The following is a 17,391-nucleotide window of genomic DNA, read 5'->3' as shown; positions in this document are numbered from 1 at the left end:
GCGTCTCCCTTGCCAATGCAGGGATCTGCGTGGCCGACCCTTATGAGATAACGGTGATGAAGCAGTTCTTCATCGATCTCCGGCTGCCCTACTCTGTGGTGCGGAACGAGCAGGTGGCCATCCGGGCCGTGTTGTTCAACTACTCGCCCCGGGATCTCCAGGTGAGTAGCAATCAGCAGTGGCTGGGTGGAGAATGTCCGGTTGTAAAGGACGTCAATGGGAGTGGTGTCCAGTCAGTTGGATGGAGGGATTAAGAGTCAGGATTCAGGGGTTCTAGTGCCAGCGGTGGGAGGAGAGCCGTGTCTACACGTGCCGGCTACTTCGGAGTAGCGGCACTAACTTCGAAATAGCGCCCGTCACGGCTACACGCGCCGGGCGCTATTTCGAAGTTAACTTCGACGTTAGGCGGCGAGACGTCGAAGTCGCTAACACCATGAGGGGATGGGAATAGCGCCCTACTTTCAACGTCGAAGTAGGGACCGTGTAGTCGTTGCGCGTCCCGCAACTTCGAAATAGCGGGGTCCGCCATGGCGACCATCAGCTGGGGGGTTGAGAGATGCTCTCTCTCGAGCCCCTGCGGGGCTCTATGGTCACCGTGGGCAGCAGCCCTTAGCCCAGGGCTTCTGGCTGCTGCTGCGGCAGCTGGGGATCCATGCTGCAGGTACAGGGTCTGCAACCAGTTGTCGGCTCTGTGGATCTCGTGTTGTTTAGTGCAACTGTGTCTGGGAGGGGGCCTTTAAGGGAGCGGCTTGCTGTTGAGTCCGCCCTGTGACGCTGTCTGCAGCTGTGCCTGGCACCCTTATTTCGATGTGTGCTACTTTGGCGTGTAGACGTTCCCTCGCAGAGCCTATTTCGATGTGGTGCCGTGCAACGTCGAAGTTGAACATCGATGTTGCCAGCCCTGGAGGATGTGTAGACGTTACTCATCGAAATAGCCTATTTCGATGTTGCTACATCGAAATAAGCTATTTCGATGTTGGCTTCACGTGTAGACGTAGCCGAGGTGTGGTCTAATGGTTAGATGAAAGTCAGGGTTTTTGCATTCTGGTCCCAGCTCATGGAAAGGAGTGGGGCCTAGTGGGTAGAGCAGCGGCGGGCTAATGAGCATACACCTACGAGGCAAGCAAAGGTTTTCGAATGAGGTGAGTGCATGTGTAATTAGCTGTGGAAGAAAATGAAGTTTGCTGTGGGTATTGTCATCGCCTATCTAGGGCGAAGCAGCAAGGACTGAGGTTATTGGGAAATATAAGACCAGCCATTTTGGATTAGACCAGAAGTCCTTCTAGCACAGTATCTGCACTTCCAACAGTGGCTAATGGCAGGTGCTTCAGAGGGGGCAGAGATAGACAGGGATGGAGAATGCGGAGGGGCCCAGAAGGCAGGATATTTAGAGGTGAGACCTTGGCCACCAAGTTTGCAGTGTGGCTTGGAACTCTGCTGCACCCCTCCCCCCACAGATCTGACATGTCCTGGTTCTGATCCATATCAGAGATGGGGACCACACATGCCATTTCTACAGGCTGAGCCTCTCTTGTCTGGCATCATCCAGCGTGATTTTAGTTAGCTGGATGACCACTTATCACAGGTGTGGCCGAGTTTCCTGCGGTCCCATAAAGTTTGTTGACAACCACCAGTCCTGACTGTTCATGTTCTTCGCTGTTATTTAGCTGTAATTTACCCCAAATGTCTTCTAAGAGCCCAGCCAGCAGTGGAAGTGTTGGTGATGCTGCTAGACAATATCGACCTCCCACACTCCAGCAAATTCTCTTGTCTGGCACCAGGAAGGTCCCAAGGGTGCTGGACTAGACATGTTCAACTTGTAAGTGGATCACAACTTTCCCATTCCTGGTAGATATTTGGCTCCAGGCTTCTGTTTGGGTGTGGAACAGAACGTCACTAAAATACGGAGCTTTGGAGAGCTGGGTTTCCGGATTCCACCCTTAACCGTGCTGAGGGTGTAGGGCGTTCCTGGAGCCATGCTGGCCAATCACCCAGGATGGTTTCCCCACCGCGTGGCTCGTAAGGAGCCTGGCTTGTGGCTCGCAGGTCCGGGTGGAGCTGATCTACGACGAGAAGGTCTGCAGCTCCAGCAGGCGTGACAGCAGATTCCAGCAGGAGGTGGTGATCCAAGCCGGAGCCTCTCGAGCTGTCTCCTACGTGATCATCCCCCTGGAGCTGGGGGAGGTGGAAATCGAGGTGAAAGCGGCCGTCCACGGGGTCTCCATTGCCGACGGCGTGAAGAAGAAGCTCAGGGTGGTGGTAAGAGCGCTGCAGTGGCTAGTGTTGCTGCTCTGGGGCTAAGCAGAAGGGGGCCTGTTCTGACTTTGGCCAGGTGACCCCAACAGGAGATGGGGTGGGGAGCTTAGTGCCAAAGGCTGTTGTGATGTAAGGAAAAACGTGATTAGTCCAGAGGGTAGTTGTATGTGGGGGTCTGTGTTCAGGCTCCTGCAGGGGACGCTCTTGCTGGTGTGTTACTCCTCCCAAATTCTCTGTCAGTTATTTGCACGCTGTCGGGGCACCCCTTTACCTGGTCCTAGGGCTCAGGTGTGACCTTCTCAATATAGGTGTAAACCACACACCTACCTGTGGGTCACTGTTCCATGTAATGGTACCTAGACCACTTACAGAGAGAAACAGAGTACAGAGAGAAAGAAGGCCCATCCTCTACAGCCTCAGCTGAGAGCTGCTTGGAGCTCAAACTGTAGAGGTGCTGGCACTGAGCTCCGGCCATCCCAGGTTTGAGCCCACCTGTGGGGCAGTCACATAGGCTCTTGCTGTTCCGTGGGCTCAGGTGTAACCTTACATCCTGCAGGTTTGTGGGCCCTTTTACCAGTGATAGAGCCTTACACAGTAGTACCGCCTGTATCATCTCTTTATTAACAATCATCCCCAAAAAATGCACACGCTAGCCATGTGGTGCTCACCACTCTCAGTAAGACAGGTGACCTTGTCTTGATGGCCAGCCAGAATGCAGTGTGTCTAGGGGACTCCAGTTTCTGTGCAGTGCCACTGGCCCAGGGCTAAGGTGTGGCAGCTCTGATCTGTGAGTGGATTCCCACAAAAGTCAGGATTCCCTGGGGTTGATTCCCGCAGAACTTCCTTTCGGACCACAATTTAGCTAGTGAAATTTGAGTCCGACGTAGCAATTATTTTACTAAAATTTTGCTAACCAGGCCAAATGTATTGTACCAGAATTCTCTAACCCATCAGACCTCCCACCACCACCTTCAGTGACTTACACCTCACACCATTAATGCTACAGCAAACAGAAACAACCAAAAACCAGACAGATCAGCCAGACAAACACCAGGCCAGTGAGGACTTCACAACTCAGCTACCACTAAGGAGTTTCCTGCCAGCCTGGGTTTCCTTTACTCCTCTAGAGACCTGGTTCTGTGGCTGGTGCCAGTGGGGCTGTTAGGATCCAGGATCTTTAACCACATGGTCTGATGCCATTTCAATGCAATTTAGCTGGCATGTGAGGACGAGCTCCCTGCTTTACGGCTGCAGGCCACTGCTCTTTCAGTCTAGCAGCAGACTTTGTTCAGGCCTTACAGTAGGGCTGCACCCTTACAGCAAGGATGCCAGCCCAAGTCTGGGGTAGTGCTGTGAGAAGCCAGCCCCCGGTTCATCCCCCTGCAGCCTTAGTGCAGTCAAGGATGGTGACAGGGGGAGTTGGTTGGTGGGTCACAGAAGGAGGGGCTGGATAGAGAGTGGGGAAGCAGTGGATAAATGGAAGGAGCCAGGCCATGCCTGTGTTACTGCCTACAGGTAGGCTCAAACCTGCGACCTCAGTGCAGGAGGCTCTGCAGGGGAGCTAGAAGCCAGGGGGTTGCCACTAGGGAGGTAGGATGAAGACCGGGGTGGGTCCGGTGGAGGCTCTGCCCATTTTCAGTGAGCAGCAGGGCCCTGTCTGGCTTTTTTGTCCTGCAGCCTGAGGGCATGAAAATCTTTAAGAACATCAAGAGTGTCCTGCTGGATCCGAATGCCCGCAGCTCAGGTAGGGCATGCTGGGGTGACTCCACCCTACCCCGGGGAGAGGGGGAGCTGAGGCTCTGTTTCAAAAACCACCCCCACCCTGATATTTGGTTGCTTGTCAAACATGCCAAGAGGCTTTATGGGGCTGGGCCCACTTACCCATCTGGATTACGACCCACTGTGCTGTGCTGAGTAGGGTCTGACTGCCATTAGTGGCTGGGCTGCAGCTGATAACAACCTACTACTGCAGCGTGCTGGTGGAGCTGATCTTTTCGCTCATGTGCGTCTCTGGGGGAGGAAGGGGGTGGGTTCTAGCCCAGCTAGCGTGAGGGGCATTGGGGGCAGAATGCAAGTGACCCCAGCCAGGGGCAAATGAGCAGTCCAAAGGTGGGAGATGTTTCTGAAGGTTCCCCACTTCAGAGCAGCTTGTATGTTTCATGGCAAGGGGGCGGGCCCCAAGCTAGCACCCTGGAAGATAAACCTCCATTTCTAAGATGCCCCAAACTGGGGACCTTCTTTGTACACTGTGGGGCGCTGCGCTAACCAGCTGCTGCTCAGGGGGTTGGAAGAGCTGCTCCCTGCCCTCTGGTCTCACCACGTCACAGTCCAGGGGTGCGTTCCTCTGTGACCCCTGTGCTTCTTGCAGCCTCTGGGGAGCAGTTGGAGACAATCGGGCCAGTGGATATGAGCAATGTTGTCCCCAACACCGAGCCAGAGACCTTCATCAGTGTGAAAGGTAAAGACGGGGAGCGAGCCAAGCAAAGAGGGGAAAGGGATGGGTGCAGGAGAGAGGATCAGGGGCTTTCATGCCAGGTGACGGACACTTAAGCTGTTCCTGATCAGCGCTTGAATTCCCCCCTGCATTGCTAGACAGAGTATGTCTACACTACAGAGTTATTATTCCAAAATTAGCTATTCTGGAATAACGTGTCTACATTACAGGGAAGCCCAAAAATAAGCAACGCTTATGCTGAAATAGCGTGTCCACACCCAGTAGAGCATATTTCGGATTAGAGCCCTTGGGAGCACAGCTTCCAGAATAGCTTGTTTCAAAATAGCTCCTATTCCCTGTCTAGGCAGCCCCTATTTCGAAATACCTGTTTTGAAATAGGCGCTATTCCTCGCGGAATGAGGTTTACCCATTTCAAAGTAAGCCGATCACTATTTTGAAATTATTTCAAAATAGCCATTGTGTGGCGTAGACACTCGCAAAATTATTTCGAAATAGCAGCCTTCGTTCTGAAATAACTTTGCTGTGTAGACATACCCACAGAGAACAGTCCCTAGCATTCATCAGGACCAAGCCAAGAACTTTTCAAAGGGGGTCAATCTGCTTAGCCCTGGTTTCGGAGGGGGTGAAGGCAGGAGCAGCAAATGCTCCCTAAAAGTAGGGGAACACTGGTGCCCAAACTGGGGCCCTGCCTCTTCCCCAAGGCCCTGTCCCCACTCTTCTTTGCCCCTCCCCAATGTCACTCATCTTTGTACCTGATAAAAAGCAATGGGGGCAGGGCCCCCTGGTGCCCTCTATTCCGAAACCCCTAGCTGGAGCGGTCAGAGACCAACAAGGCGGGGATGGTCTGGGACTTGCTTGGTGTTGTGTGGTGATGGGAAGAGCAGAGGAGACTGGGGGACATTGGGGGGAAAACGGCTGGGAAGGGGGCTGGATGTGGGGCTTGATTCCCCTTCCCCCCAGCAAGCCCGAAGGGAAAAGAGGAAAGAGGCAGACCTGGATGGGTGAGTTCCCTGTAAGCTGAGCGCTTGGGCAGTTGCCCAGGAGAGATTCAGGGGCAGCCCAGCTGATGAGCAGAGTGCCACAACTGGCAACATGTGTTTCTATGGGTAGTGCACAACCACACATGCCTCGGTGCACAGAACAAATTTATTCCTCCCATGGATGGAAGGTATGAGTGGGAACCCTGCTGAGAACTGGAGAGCTGGGAGCAGGGCTGGCCCAGTGGGGTGGGCCTGGTAGGAGGGGCCCTGCCCAGCTCTCACCCTCTCTGCCTGGCCTGTCCAGGGGATATCGTGGGGGACACTGTGGAAAACGCCATTGACGGCGCCAACCTGAAGCACCTGATCCAGGTCCCGTCGGGCTGTGGGGAGCAGAACATGATCGGCATGACCCCCGCTGTCATTGCCACCCACTACCTGGACCGCAGCCAGCAGTGGGAGAGGCTCGGGGTGGAACGCAGGGCAGAGGCCATCAAGTTCATCTCGCAGGGTAACTCTCTCTGGGCGGGGATGGGGTGGGGGCAAGCGGTCGGGCCGGGAAAAGGACAATAGAGCAGGGCACCTGCTGCTCTGAATGCCCTGTCCTGCTCCCGGGCACTGAGCGGGGTCCTATTCACTTGAGGAGCCTTGTGGATTAGAATCAGGGGCCTGATTCCAAATTCCCTTGCTTGGGGGAGGGACAGAGTAAACAAGGAGTTAATCCCTCTTTGCTCTCCCTCTGTTCTAGGCCTGTGCAGGGCCTTTCTTGTCTCCCGCGTTGAGCAACAGCAGCCTGGGGGCTGCTCTGATGCACGCTTCTCTGGGACTCAGCCACTAGCCATAGTGTAGCACATTCTGGCCGAGTCCACAAGCTGTGCCCTCCCCTAGGAGCTTGGGAGCCCTGTGGGAGTAGGGACTCTGCACTCTGGCTGGGATCACCCTTTCAAAAGAGAAGTATCAGAAGTTTATTACATGCCCAGTTATTACAAGAGGCCTCAGTTCTGTAAACTCTGCCCAAAGCAGTCAGCCGGCAGGGCCTGGGAAGCACCACGGTGACATGTTCGTCCTGGCCTGTACTGCTTACGACATGCACTGCACCAGCATCAGTCACCTTGTGGCAGTATTGCTCAGTACCAGGGAGACTGGGATGCAGCATCTCCTCCAAAGGGGGTAGGAGTGGGGGTACCTGTGGCCAGCTCCTCAGCCCTGGGGAGTGGGGATGCTTTGGCAATCTGTACTTTCCTTGGCCAGTTTCTGAGATGAAAGGGCTACAGAGGGGTCTGTTGGTATCACTGGGGACCGGGAATCTGTTCTCAGCTCAGGGGGAAGGTGGCAGAGAGAAACCAGGACTTGTGGGCTGGAGCAATAGAGCTGGGACTCCTGGGTTCCATTCCCAGCTTCAGGAGCAGAGTGTGTGGCAGCTGGGCTGAGCTCCTCAAGCTGAGAGCACCCCTTGCCAGCTCCCGCTGCACAGATCTTCTGCCGCTGAGGCTCCATCTCTGCTCTCTCAATTTCAGGGTACACCCAGCAGCTGGCTTACCGGAAAGCAGATAACTCCTATGCTGCCTTTACCAACAGACCTTCCAGCACCTGGTAAAGCCAGGGGTGCTGGGGTGGAAGTGTGGCGGGAGCTGGGGCTGAGCTGTGGTCCTCACACACAGCTGGCTCTGCGGGGAGATGATTCCGGCCTGGACACAGAGGGCCTGGAGAGGGACTGGAGGAGCTGGGTTCAGTGTGGCCTTGTCCCCTGACACCTCCGTGTGGGACTTGGGCAAGTGACTGTGTCTTCAGGCCTGCAGTAACACGAGCCCTTTGGAGCAGGGACCGCCTCTGGCTCTGTCTGGGCAGCGCCCGGCACAACAGGGACCCGTCTCAGTTAGGGGTCTGTGCAGTGCACCTTGGTGACACTTGGCAGCAGTTGGGAGCTCGGGCGTGATCACAGTCGGGAGCCTCTAGGCACAACCATAACACATCTTAGCTCACAGTTAAGGTGCAGCTCACAGAGCTCCATCCCTTCCCCCACCCCTCCACCGACAGAGTCAGGGGGCAGGGAGAGACTTCGGGCTTATGCCCTGTGCAGAGCAGCAGGGCTACAGGGGTTCTGCCAGACAACTGGTGCCTGCCAAGGGTGGGGCACAGTTTAAAGGTTCATCCCCACAGCTTGAGCCTCCCCCTCCCTTTCCCTCAGTGGCCCCCCGCTGCAGCTCCCAGGTGTTTGCAGCTGCCTCTCCCCTGATGGCAGCTGCCATGCAGGGCGGGGGGCCTGGGCGCACCGTGGGACCGAGCACGGTCAGCACGCCCAGAGCCCTAGCAAGCGCGGCCTGGCTCTCGAACCTCTGAAGATTGCTGTGTGCAGCTCGGGCAGTCAGTAAATGTGGTCATCCCAGGGCTGGATTAGCAAATGGTTAACAGCTGTTCCACTAACCAGTTAAGAATCATAGAATCATAGAATGCTAGGACTGGAAGGGACCTCAAGAGGTCATCGAGTCCAGCTCCCTGCTCTCATGGCAGGACCAAGTACTGTCTAGACCATCCCTGACAGACATTTATCTAACCTGTTCTTAAATATCTCCAGAGATGGAGATTCCACAACCTCCCTAGGCAACTTATTCCAGTGTTTGACCACCGTGACAGTTTGGAACTTTTTCCTAATGTCCAACCTAAGCCTCTCTTGCTTCAGTTTAACCCCATTGCTGCTTGTTCTATCCTCAGAGGCCAAGAAGATCGAGTTTTCTCCCTCCTCCTTACGACACCCTTTTAGATACCTAAATATCGCTATCATGTCTCCCCCTCAATCTTCTCTTTTCCAAACTAAACAAGCCCAATTCTTTCAACGTTTCTTCATAGGTCGTGTTCTGTAGACCTTAGATCATTCTTGTTGCTCTTTTTTGGACCCTCTCCAATTTCTCCACATCTTTCTTGAAATGCGGTGCCCAGAACTGGACACAATACTCCAACTGAAGCCTAACCAGTGCTGAGTAGAGCAGAAGAATGACTTCTCGTGTCTTGCTCACAGCACTCCTGTTAATGCATCCTAGAATCATTTTCGCCTTTTTTGAGATTCAGAGGCATAGCCATGTCAGTCTGTAATAAGCCATCCTGTGGCATTTTAGAGACTAACAGATGTATTAGGTCATGAGCTTTCATGGATAAAACCCACTTCCTCAGATGGATTTGGAGTGGAAATACAGAATCCAGGGTTTATTTAGTAGGGAGCATGGGTGGGTGGGAGAAATTACTTCTCACTATGAGGCCCAAATTAAGCTTCATGAGTCTCATTCCAGCAAATATCAAAGATGGGGAAATTGCCCTTGTAATGCATGAGCCAGTTAAGATCTCAACTCAGGCCAAGATTAGAGGTTTCAAATTTGCAAGTCCAATATTGAATGTCCAAGGTGGTTAAAGTGTTCCTCTATATGTTTACGTGTATTCCAGTTCCCGATGTCAGATTTATGTCTGTCCATCCTTCAGCACAGAGACTGTCTGATTTGCCCAATGTCCATGGCAGAGGGGCATTGCTGGCACATGATGGCATATATCACATTAGTGGCCGGTGGATGAGCCCTTGATTTGGCTAGGTCCTGTGATGGTACTGCTTGCATAGATGTGTGGACAGAGTTGGCAATGGGGTTTACTGCGGGGATAGGTTCCTGAATTAGTGTTTCTAAGGTGTAGTGTGTGGCTGCTGGAGGTTGGGTGGCTGTCTGTAGGTGGGAACTGGGCCTGTCCCCGGAGGCCTGTGAGAGTGAGGGCTTGTGTGCCAGAATAGGTCGTAGGTTGTCATAAAATCCTAGGGCTGGAAGAGACCTCAGGAGGTCACTGAGTCCAGCCCCCTACCCAAAGCAGGATCAACCCCAACTAAATCATCCCAGCCAGGGCTTTTTTAAGCCAGGAATTAAAAACCTCTATGGATGGAGATTCCACCACCTCTCTCAGAAACCGATTCCAGTGCTGCCCCACCCTCTGGGTTAAATAGTTTTTTCTTAATATCCAACCTAGACCTTTCCCTCTGCAACTTGAGACCATTGCTCTTGGTTCTGCCATCTGTCACCACGGAGAACAGTCTCCCTCTGTCCTCTTTAGACCCGCCCTTTAGGAACTTGAAGCTGCTGTCAATTTGCCTCTCACTTTTCTCTTCCACTAACTATGCAACCCTAACCCTAACCCTACCCTAACCCTCAGCCTCTCCTCATAGGTCATGTGCTCCAGACCCCTCATCATTTTCATTGCCCCCCACTGGAGCCAGTTCAATGCATCCACGTCCTTTCTATGCTACGGGGCCCAGAACTGGACGCAATACTCCAGATGTGGCCTCTGAATAGAGGGGAATAATAACTTCTCTAGATCTGCTGGAAATGCTTCTCCTAATGCACCCCAATATGCCATTAGTGTCTACAAGGGCACACTGTTGACTCATATCTAGCCCCTCATCCACTGTACTTGTCAGTGATGTGCTGGAGGGGTTTCAACGAGGGGCTGTCCGTGATGGCCTGCTGTGTTCTCTTCTTTTCCTTGTTGGGACTGTTTAGAAGTAGGTGAGTTCTGGAGACTCCTCTGGCCCTGTCTATCTGTTTCTTTACTTCCCGAGCTGTCATTGCGTTCTAAGAATGCTTGATAAAGGCCTTGTCGGTGTTTGTCTCTGTCGGTGGGGTTGGGGCAGATTCGGTTAAGAGATTTGTGAGCGTCTGCAGCTCATATATGGCTGAACGAATTCGATTTGGCAGGCGACTCCTCTCCATGGCTGCAGTCGTTCAGATTAACCCAGTACGAATGCACCCTTCATTTAAAGTGTGACCACATTAAGACAGGGCCAAGGCAACTGTCTGCTCCTCCTCCACTCACCCTGGGCCTTTCCCCCCTGACAGGCTGACGGCCTATGTGGTGAAGGTCTTTGCCATGGCCTACGAGCTGATCGCCATTGACCCCAAGGTGCTGTGTGGGGCTGTGAGGTGGCTGATCCTGGAGAAGCAAAAGCCTGACGGCATGTTCCAGGAGGATGCTCCTGTGATCCATGGGGAGATGGTGGTGAGCAGCCTTCCCCATAAACAGAGCACTTGGGTGGCCACCCAGGAGAGATTCAAATGCCGCCCAGCTGGTTAGCAGAGCTCCTGCAGCCAGCAGCCTGTGTGTCTCTTAGTGGTGCGCATTCTGCCCGTGCCTTGCTGAACATAACAAAATTTATTCTGCCCATGAGTGTTAAAACAGAGGGGGAATATCAGTGGTGAGCTGCTTCCCTGAAGCTGGATGCAGCTGGGACAGGGGTCACTTAGGAGCTCTGGATCCAGGTTAGGAGTCTGGACACTGCCTGGGAACAGGGCACACAAGGGATGGCACGAGGCGCCTTCCAGAAACCCAGCCTTTCCTCTGGCCCTTCTCTCTCTAGGGAGGGTACCAGGGTTCGGAGCCAGATGCGTCTCTGACGGCCTTCGTTGTCATCGCGATGGTGGAGGCCAGAGATATCTGTCAGTCGTACGTGGAGGTGAGTCACATGGCATTTGTGGGTAATCTGGGGACAGGAACATAGGACTGGGGGGTAGTGGTCAGAAGAGTGGGTGTACGTCTGTAGATATCTCTTTAGTTCCCCGCTGGATCCAGATAAACATGAGGGCTCGGGGGTTCTACTCCCAGCGCAGGGGTGGGAAGAGATGGGGCGACAGGACTCCTGGATTCACTTCTAGCTCATGAGCTAGTAGGAGAGTCGGGCTCTGGTCCGAACAGGGGTCTGGGAGTCAGGATTTGTGGGATCTGGTGGTTGGTGGGGGCAGGGAGAGGGGACTGGAAGTCGGGGTTCCTTGGCTCTTGTTCTGCTGCCGATTCTCCATGTAGCCTTGGGCAATATGACTTCCCCGCTCATGCCTCAGTTACCTCAGCTGCTCTGCCTCCCCTCTCATGCGGTCTCCGGGGTCTTGGGGCCTTTCAGAGCTTGGGCAGAAGCATCACGAAGGCTGGAGATTACCTAGCGAGGTGCCTGAAAGACCTGCGGAAACCCTACTCCGTGGCCATCACGTCCTATGCGCTGGCACTGCTGGGCCATGCTGGGATGGGTGAGAGGCTCATGACGCTCTCCACGGGTGAGTGGGTTTGTTCCCAGCAGCCTGGCTCCAGAATCCATCTGCCTGTCAGCTGGGCAGCAGGAGAGACCCCAAATCTGACCAAGCCCTCGGGCTGATGAGCCTTGAATCCCCCCCACCCCTTCCTTGCTACATGGGTCAGACCCATGGGCCCAGCTTGGGTGGGATCTCCCACCAGCTGCACACTGGGTCAGAGCGGTGAGCCTGGTTAACCTGGATCACTGGCACTCTGCCGCCACAGCTCAGGCACTGAGATTTTACTTTCCCCAGAGGGCTCAACCTCTCACTCTACCCTAGGCCTCGTCCTCACCTCATCTCTCTCCCTGGGCCCTGCCCTCGCCTCATCCCTGCTCCTAGCTGCCCCACCCCGGCCAAGGCGCCCCCCCTTGCTCAGTCTTTTCCCACCCCAGCTCTGCCCCTTCCCCCCCAGGGTCCTGCCTGCCAGCTGCTTGCAGCTGTTTGGCAGTGCCTCCCATTGGGCACTTTTCTCTCATGGGTGCTCCTCCAGCCCTGGTGCCCAGGAGTACCCACAGAGTCGGCGCCTATGGACCTGAGATCCGACTAACCCCCCACCTTGCCTTGTGTCATCCCCCCATAATGACACCGCACCAGCTCACACCACAGGACCCCACCAGGTGGTATCCTTGCTCCCCGCCACCAATCAGGCCGATGGGCCGACCCAGCCCAATCCTGCTCCCTGCTGCCAGGCACACTGGGCTCTTCTGCGCCAGCTGCAGTGGAGGTGACAGGCGGGTCCCTCGCTGCTCCGCAGGGGGGACACACTGGGCTGACCCCCAGTCCCAGCTCTACTCCATCGAATCCACCTCCTATGCCCTGCTGACCTTGCTGAAGCAGAAGAGGCTGGAGCTGACGGGGCCCATCGTCCAGTGGCTGACGGAGCAGCGCTACTATGGAGGGGGCTATGGCTCAACCCAGGTAAATACCAGCTGCCCATCCCAGGCCGGACAGGGACTGGTGCGGTCCAGCAGCTAATTCTGCCGAGCTTTTGAACTTGCTTGAACATGAGTAATTGTACCCAGTGTCCCATATTCAGCAAAGGGAGAGACGTCATCCTGTTGACATCTGTTGCTTTCTGTGAACCACAAGTATATTTGCAGGGAAGCTTTAGTGGGTGAGACGGGGGATGGGGTGTGAGTGTAGATTTGAGGTGCAACATGTGGAGGCCGGAGGGGAAGATTTAGGGTGACACAGAAGCCTAGTGGGAAGGTTTAGATTGTAACGCCAGAACAATTATAGGTCCACGACTTCAAGTGGATGTAAAGGGAGGAACTCCAGGGCCTTTGCGCCCAGTGAGCAAGAATCCCCCAGGTGCAGCCCAGCCCCAACATGCACCTTTCCGCACCTGCCATGGCCACCTTTGAATCATAGAACCTGCAGCGAGCGCTATATGAGTGCTGGGAAAGTGGGTGGGACTAAACCTAAGCCCACCCACTGCTCAGGCTCCTCCCCCAGCCTCATGGGAGGGGCTACTGGACCCACCGCTCAACTGAATACCTGGGGCAACAGATGATAAAACACGGGCGGGGGTGCAGGTCAGAGGTGCAAAATGAGCGATCTGGCTGGGGCTGCCGAGCAGAGCACCCTGGACGGTGCCCACCGCTCCTTGAAGTCATCGAGAGAGCCAGCAGCCCTCTGCCCAGATGTGTGACAAGGAGGAGGAGCGAAAATAGGCCCCCACAGGCACAGAGCAGCCCGGCCCATAGGCGGATTGGAACCGTGGGCCTCTGGAGCTTTGTGCAGGAGCCTTTACAGTTGGAGCTAAAAGCCGCGTGGCTCTCAGCTAAGGCTGAGGGGGAGACGTTCTTTCTCTGTAAGTGGTCGAGGGGCCCCTACCTGGGATAGTGACCACATCCCTGGGCGTGTGGGTTACACTAGCCCAGCAAGTGACTACAGCACATTGCCAGGTCCAGGGCACCAGCCCATCTCTGGAGGCATCACCCGGCATGAGGCATCTATTAGTCCCATGGGAAACTATTCCTCCTCCTAAGGAGGCTCATGGAGAGGTGGTCTGGTCCTGCAGTTAGGGGATAGGCCTGGGAACCAGGACTCCTGGGTTCTCTTCCCAGCCCTGCGAGGGGAAAGGGCTCTGACGTTCGAGCAGGGGGGCTGGGAGCCCCTGTGTTGCTCCATGACCTTGGGTACGTACCAGTCCTGCTCTGTGCCTCAGTTTCCCCTTCTGAGAAGCACAGTGGTGTCCCCCCTGCTTTGTAAAGCATCCCCCACCCTGAAGACCAGCTGGTGGGTCAGATCAGCTCCCAGCCTGTAGGAGCTCAGGGTGTCCCTCTGGGTCTAGGCCAGCTGCCAGAGGCCCAGCCGATGGGTAGGGGCTCTGGTAAGCTCCTTGCTACCCCGTTGCCCCGGCCCTATTGATATGAGGTGCAGGGCCTTGCTCTGCTGCTGCGGGCTGGGTCTTCCCCACTTCCAGCTGCCAAAAGTAGGATACACCCCCCAGGATTACTCCCCTTCGGCCCCTGCCCCCAGGAGGGAAATGCACCTTTCTCGGGATCCACCCAGTGCCCAGGAGGGGACATGGCTGCCCCAGCATTAGCCCTTCCAGAGCCTTTGTCCTCCCAGAAGGGGGTATAGCCCCAATATCGCTTCCCTCTGGAGCTTTGCATTCCTCACCAAGGAAGGGTTACGCCCCTGCCCAGGGTTCTCCCCTTGTTAAACCCTTAAGAACATAAGAACATAAGAATGGCCATACTGGGTCAGACCAAAGGTCCATCAAGCCCAGCATCCCATCTGCCGACGGTGGCCAATGCCAGGTGCCCCAGAGAAGGAGAACAGAAGACAAGTGATTTATCTCCTGCCATCCATCTCCTGCCCTTGTTATGAAGGCTAGGGCACCATACTTTATCCCTGGCTAATAGCCATTTATGGACCTGACCTGCAAAAATTTATCAAGCTCTTTTTTAAACCCTAATAGAGTCCTGGCCTTCACAGCCTCCTCGGGCAAGGAGTTCCTTACATAAACACACCCCACTCCTCACCAGGCGCCTGCACCCTGAGCTATTTGTGTCCCTCTCAGTTCCTAGGAAGGCCTCTCCCACCCACCTCACCCCCAGCCATGCCAGTGAGGTCGGCCCTTTGTTCCATGTGAGAGACAGATGGCTCTTTGTTCCAAGGGGAAAGTGCAGCCCTGCCACCCTGAGTTAGCCACAGCCACTTGAAGAGCCTCTAGTTAAAATCTTGCCAGTGGTTCTGGGACGGGCTGCATCCGAAATACCTGTGTCCTGGGTGAGGTCTGACTGTACAATGCACAAGCCGGGCCCAGGGGATCCCGCGAAGCCACAGAATTTGCCCTGGGACCACAGAATCGTGCCACAGAATCTCAGCTCCTAGCCTTTTATGGTGGCTGCTGGACAAACGTTAGCTCTGTAGAGAGCCTGACATAGAATCACAGAATCCCAGGGCTGGAAGAGACCTCAGCTAGTCCAGCTAGTCCAGCCCCCTGCTTCAAGCAGGGTCAGCCCCCACTAAGTCATCCCAGCCAAGACTTTGTCAAGCCGAGACTTAAAAACCTCGAGGGATGGAGAATCCACCACCTCTCTAGGCAACACATTCCAGTAAAGTAGTTTTTCCTAATATCCAGGGGAGGTTTAGGTTGGACATTAGGAAAAATACCCTGACTGTTGGGGTGGTGAAATATAAATTGCTTAGGGTGGTTGTAAAAGCTCCATCTTTAGAGATATTTAAGAACAGGTTGGTTCTAACAGGGATGATATAGACGGTGCTTGGTCCTGCCATGAGGGCAGGGGGCTGCGCTTGATGACCTCTCGAGATCCCTTCCAGTTCTAGTAATCTCTGATTCTATGACCTATTCCCCTGCTTCTCCTCCTCCGACGCCCCACCCCAGCCTGCCTCTTCACCCCGGAGACCTCACCCCAGCTCGCTTGTCTCCACCTCCTGCTCCTGTCACTCGCCCTTATGGCCCATAAAAAGCAATGGGGCTTCAGTCTCCTGCCCCCGACCAGCGTTGGTTCCCTGTAAGCAGGGCACCTCAGCAGCTGCCCAGGAGAGATTCAAATGCTGCCCAGCTGATTTGCAGAGCACACCCACATCTGGCAGCCTGTGTTTCTGTTGGTGGTGCCCGTCCACACAAGCCTCAGTGCACATTATAATATTTATTCTGCCCAGGCATGAAAAAACAGGAGGGAGCCCTGCCCTGGATCCGTTCCACCCTCCTCCACCGGCACAACATTCCAGTGTCAGTCTTGCCTGTTCCGGAGGCAGAGGGAAACTCCCCTCCCTGGTCCCTGCTGGCTTAAGATGTTCTCCAATGAGCCTTGTTGAACACAAGCCCCCAGTGACCTGCAGCTGGGCTCCATGAAAACTCACCGCCTGCCACCTCCGCTGCCAGACACCCCCCAGTCCCTCTGCCACCCCACGTGCTCCCTTCATGGATCCTGCGGCCCTGCCTGCCACCCTGGGGCAATTTAAAATGCCCTGGTGGGGGGCCAGCAGCACAGTGCGGTTAGAGCCGCTGCCGGCCTCTTGCCCACCCTGGCTGCTCCATCTGCTTCAGCACAGCAGCAGGATGCAGAGTACCCGGGGCCCAGGTACCTGGCGCACCACGGGCTGAGAGAGTGGCAGAGCAGAGCAGGCTGCTGGGCTGCTCCAGCTCCTGTGGCCGTGGGGAGTGGGGCAGGGGAAAAGGGCGACCTGTGCTGCCAACCCACACCAGCCCCCACCAGTAATTCCTGGCTAGTGCAGCTCAGGGGAGGGGGTTTCAGAGAGGGGCGGGGGCGGGGTTTGGGGGAAGGGGCAGTGACTGGGTGGGGGTTGCCCCCAGCCCCGCGTCCCCCTAGGGACAGCCCGGCCCACAGCCCTCCAGGTCCCAAACTTCCCCTCAGAGCCTTAGGCAGGTGTGTTTGGGGGTGGGGGTGGAGGTTGAGAGGAGAAGGGGTGCAGGGTCTGGGAATTCTGGTGCCATCAACATTTTTGCACCCTTGCCACGCCTGGAGCCCACCCCTTCGCCTCCACCTCCTCAGGGCCCCTGTCCCCAAAGCTGTGACTGCCCCGGCCTCCCTTGCACAGCGGCTGAATTTCTAGCCTCCCTGCACCCCATCTGCTCCCCTCCGCCCGCCACAGGGGACTGGCTGCAGGGTCTGCTGGGCATCCCTCTGGGTGCGTGTGCGTTAACCCTTTCGCCCCTTCCTCGCCACAGGCCACCATCATGGTCTTCCAGGCCCTGGCCCAGTACCAGACAGATGCGTCGGAAAGTAAGGAAACAGCCCTGGATGTTTCCGTTAACCTGCCGGGCCGGAGCAGGCCGCTGGTCTGGAGGATCAACAGGGACAACGCCATGCTGGCCCGGACGGAGCGGGTAAGTCCCCCAGGTGGGGAGAAGCGGGGATCAGGCTGAGCGTCCCGAATGGTCGACACCAGCCCCGATGCACCACCAGAGGGAATTGCAGCCCAAGCTTCTGGAGCCAAGGCTGGGGGAGGAGGTGGGAGAGGGGGGTAGGGGCGTCAGCTGTCTAATCCCAAGAACTCAAGCAACCTTGCCCCGCCCCTGCCTCCCCCCTTCCCTGAGGCCACGCCCCCCACTTATGACATTCCCTCCTCCACCATCCTTTTCTCTTTCTCTCACTGGGGTGGGGCAGCGGCT

At 55.6% G+C, this 17,391-nt stretch overlaps 1 protein-coding gene across 1 annotated transcript in view; it reads left to right on the top strand.

Annotated features, from left to right (window-relative positions):
- The window catches only part of LOC142003465 (venom factor-like), a 68,072-nt gene that overhangs the window by 30,912 nt on the left and 19,769 nt on the right, over positions 1 to 17,391 (top strand). The window contains exons 20-30 of the mRNA XM_074980423.1: positions 22 to 161; positions 2,047 to 2,259; positions 3,934 to 4,000; positions 4,625 to 4,714; positions 5,996 to 6,199; positions 7,206 to 7,281; positions 10,554 to 10,713; positions 11,072 to 11,167; positions 11,609 to 11,759; positions 12,532 to 12,695; positions 16,948 to 17,106. Of these exons, the coding sequence (XP_074836524.1) occupies positions 22 to 161; positions 2,047 to 2,259; positions 3,934 to 4,000; positions 4,625 to 4,714; positions 5,996 to 6,199; positions 7,206 to 7,281; positions 10,554 to 10,713; positions 11,072 to 11,167; positions 11,609 to 11,759; positions 12,532 to 12,695; positions 16,948 to 17,106 (1,520 nt within the window). The remainder of the gene's footprint in view (positions 1 to 21; positions 162 to 2,046; positions 2,260 to 3,933; positions 4,001 to 4,624; positions 4,715 to 5,995; positions 6,200 to 7,205; positions 7,282 to 10,553; positions 10,714 to 11,071; positions 11,168 to 11,608; positions 11,760 to 12,531; positions 12,696 to 16,947; positions 17,107 to 17,391) is intronic.

The sequence above is a fragment of the Carettochelys insculpta genome, chromosome 29 (genome assembly GCF_033958435.1).
Source record: "Carettochelys insculpta isolate YL-2023 chromosome 29, ASM3395843v1, whole genome shotgun sequence".
Classification (NCBI taxonomy): Eukaryota; Metazoa; Chordata; order Testudines; family Carettochelyidae; genus Carettochelys; species Carettochelys insculpta.
Note: the sequence above shows the minus strand (reverse complement) of the source record. Positions and strands in the feature narration are given on the sequence as shown.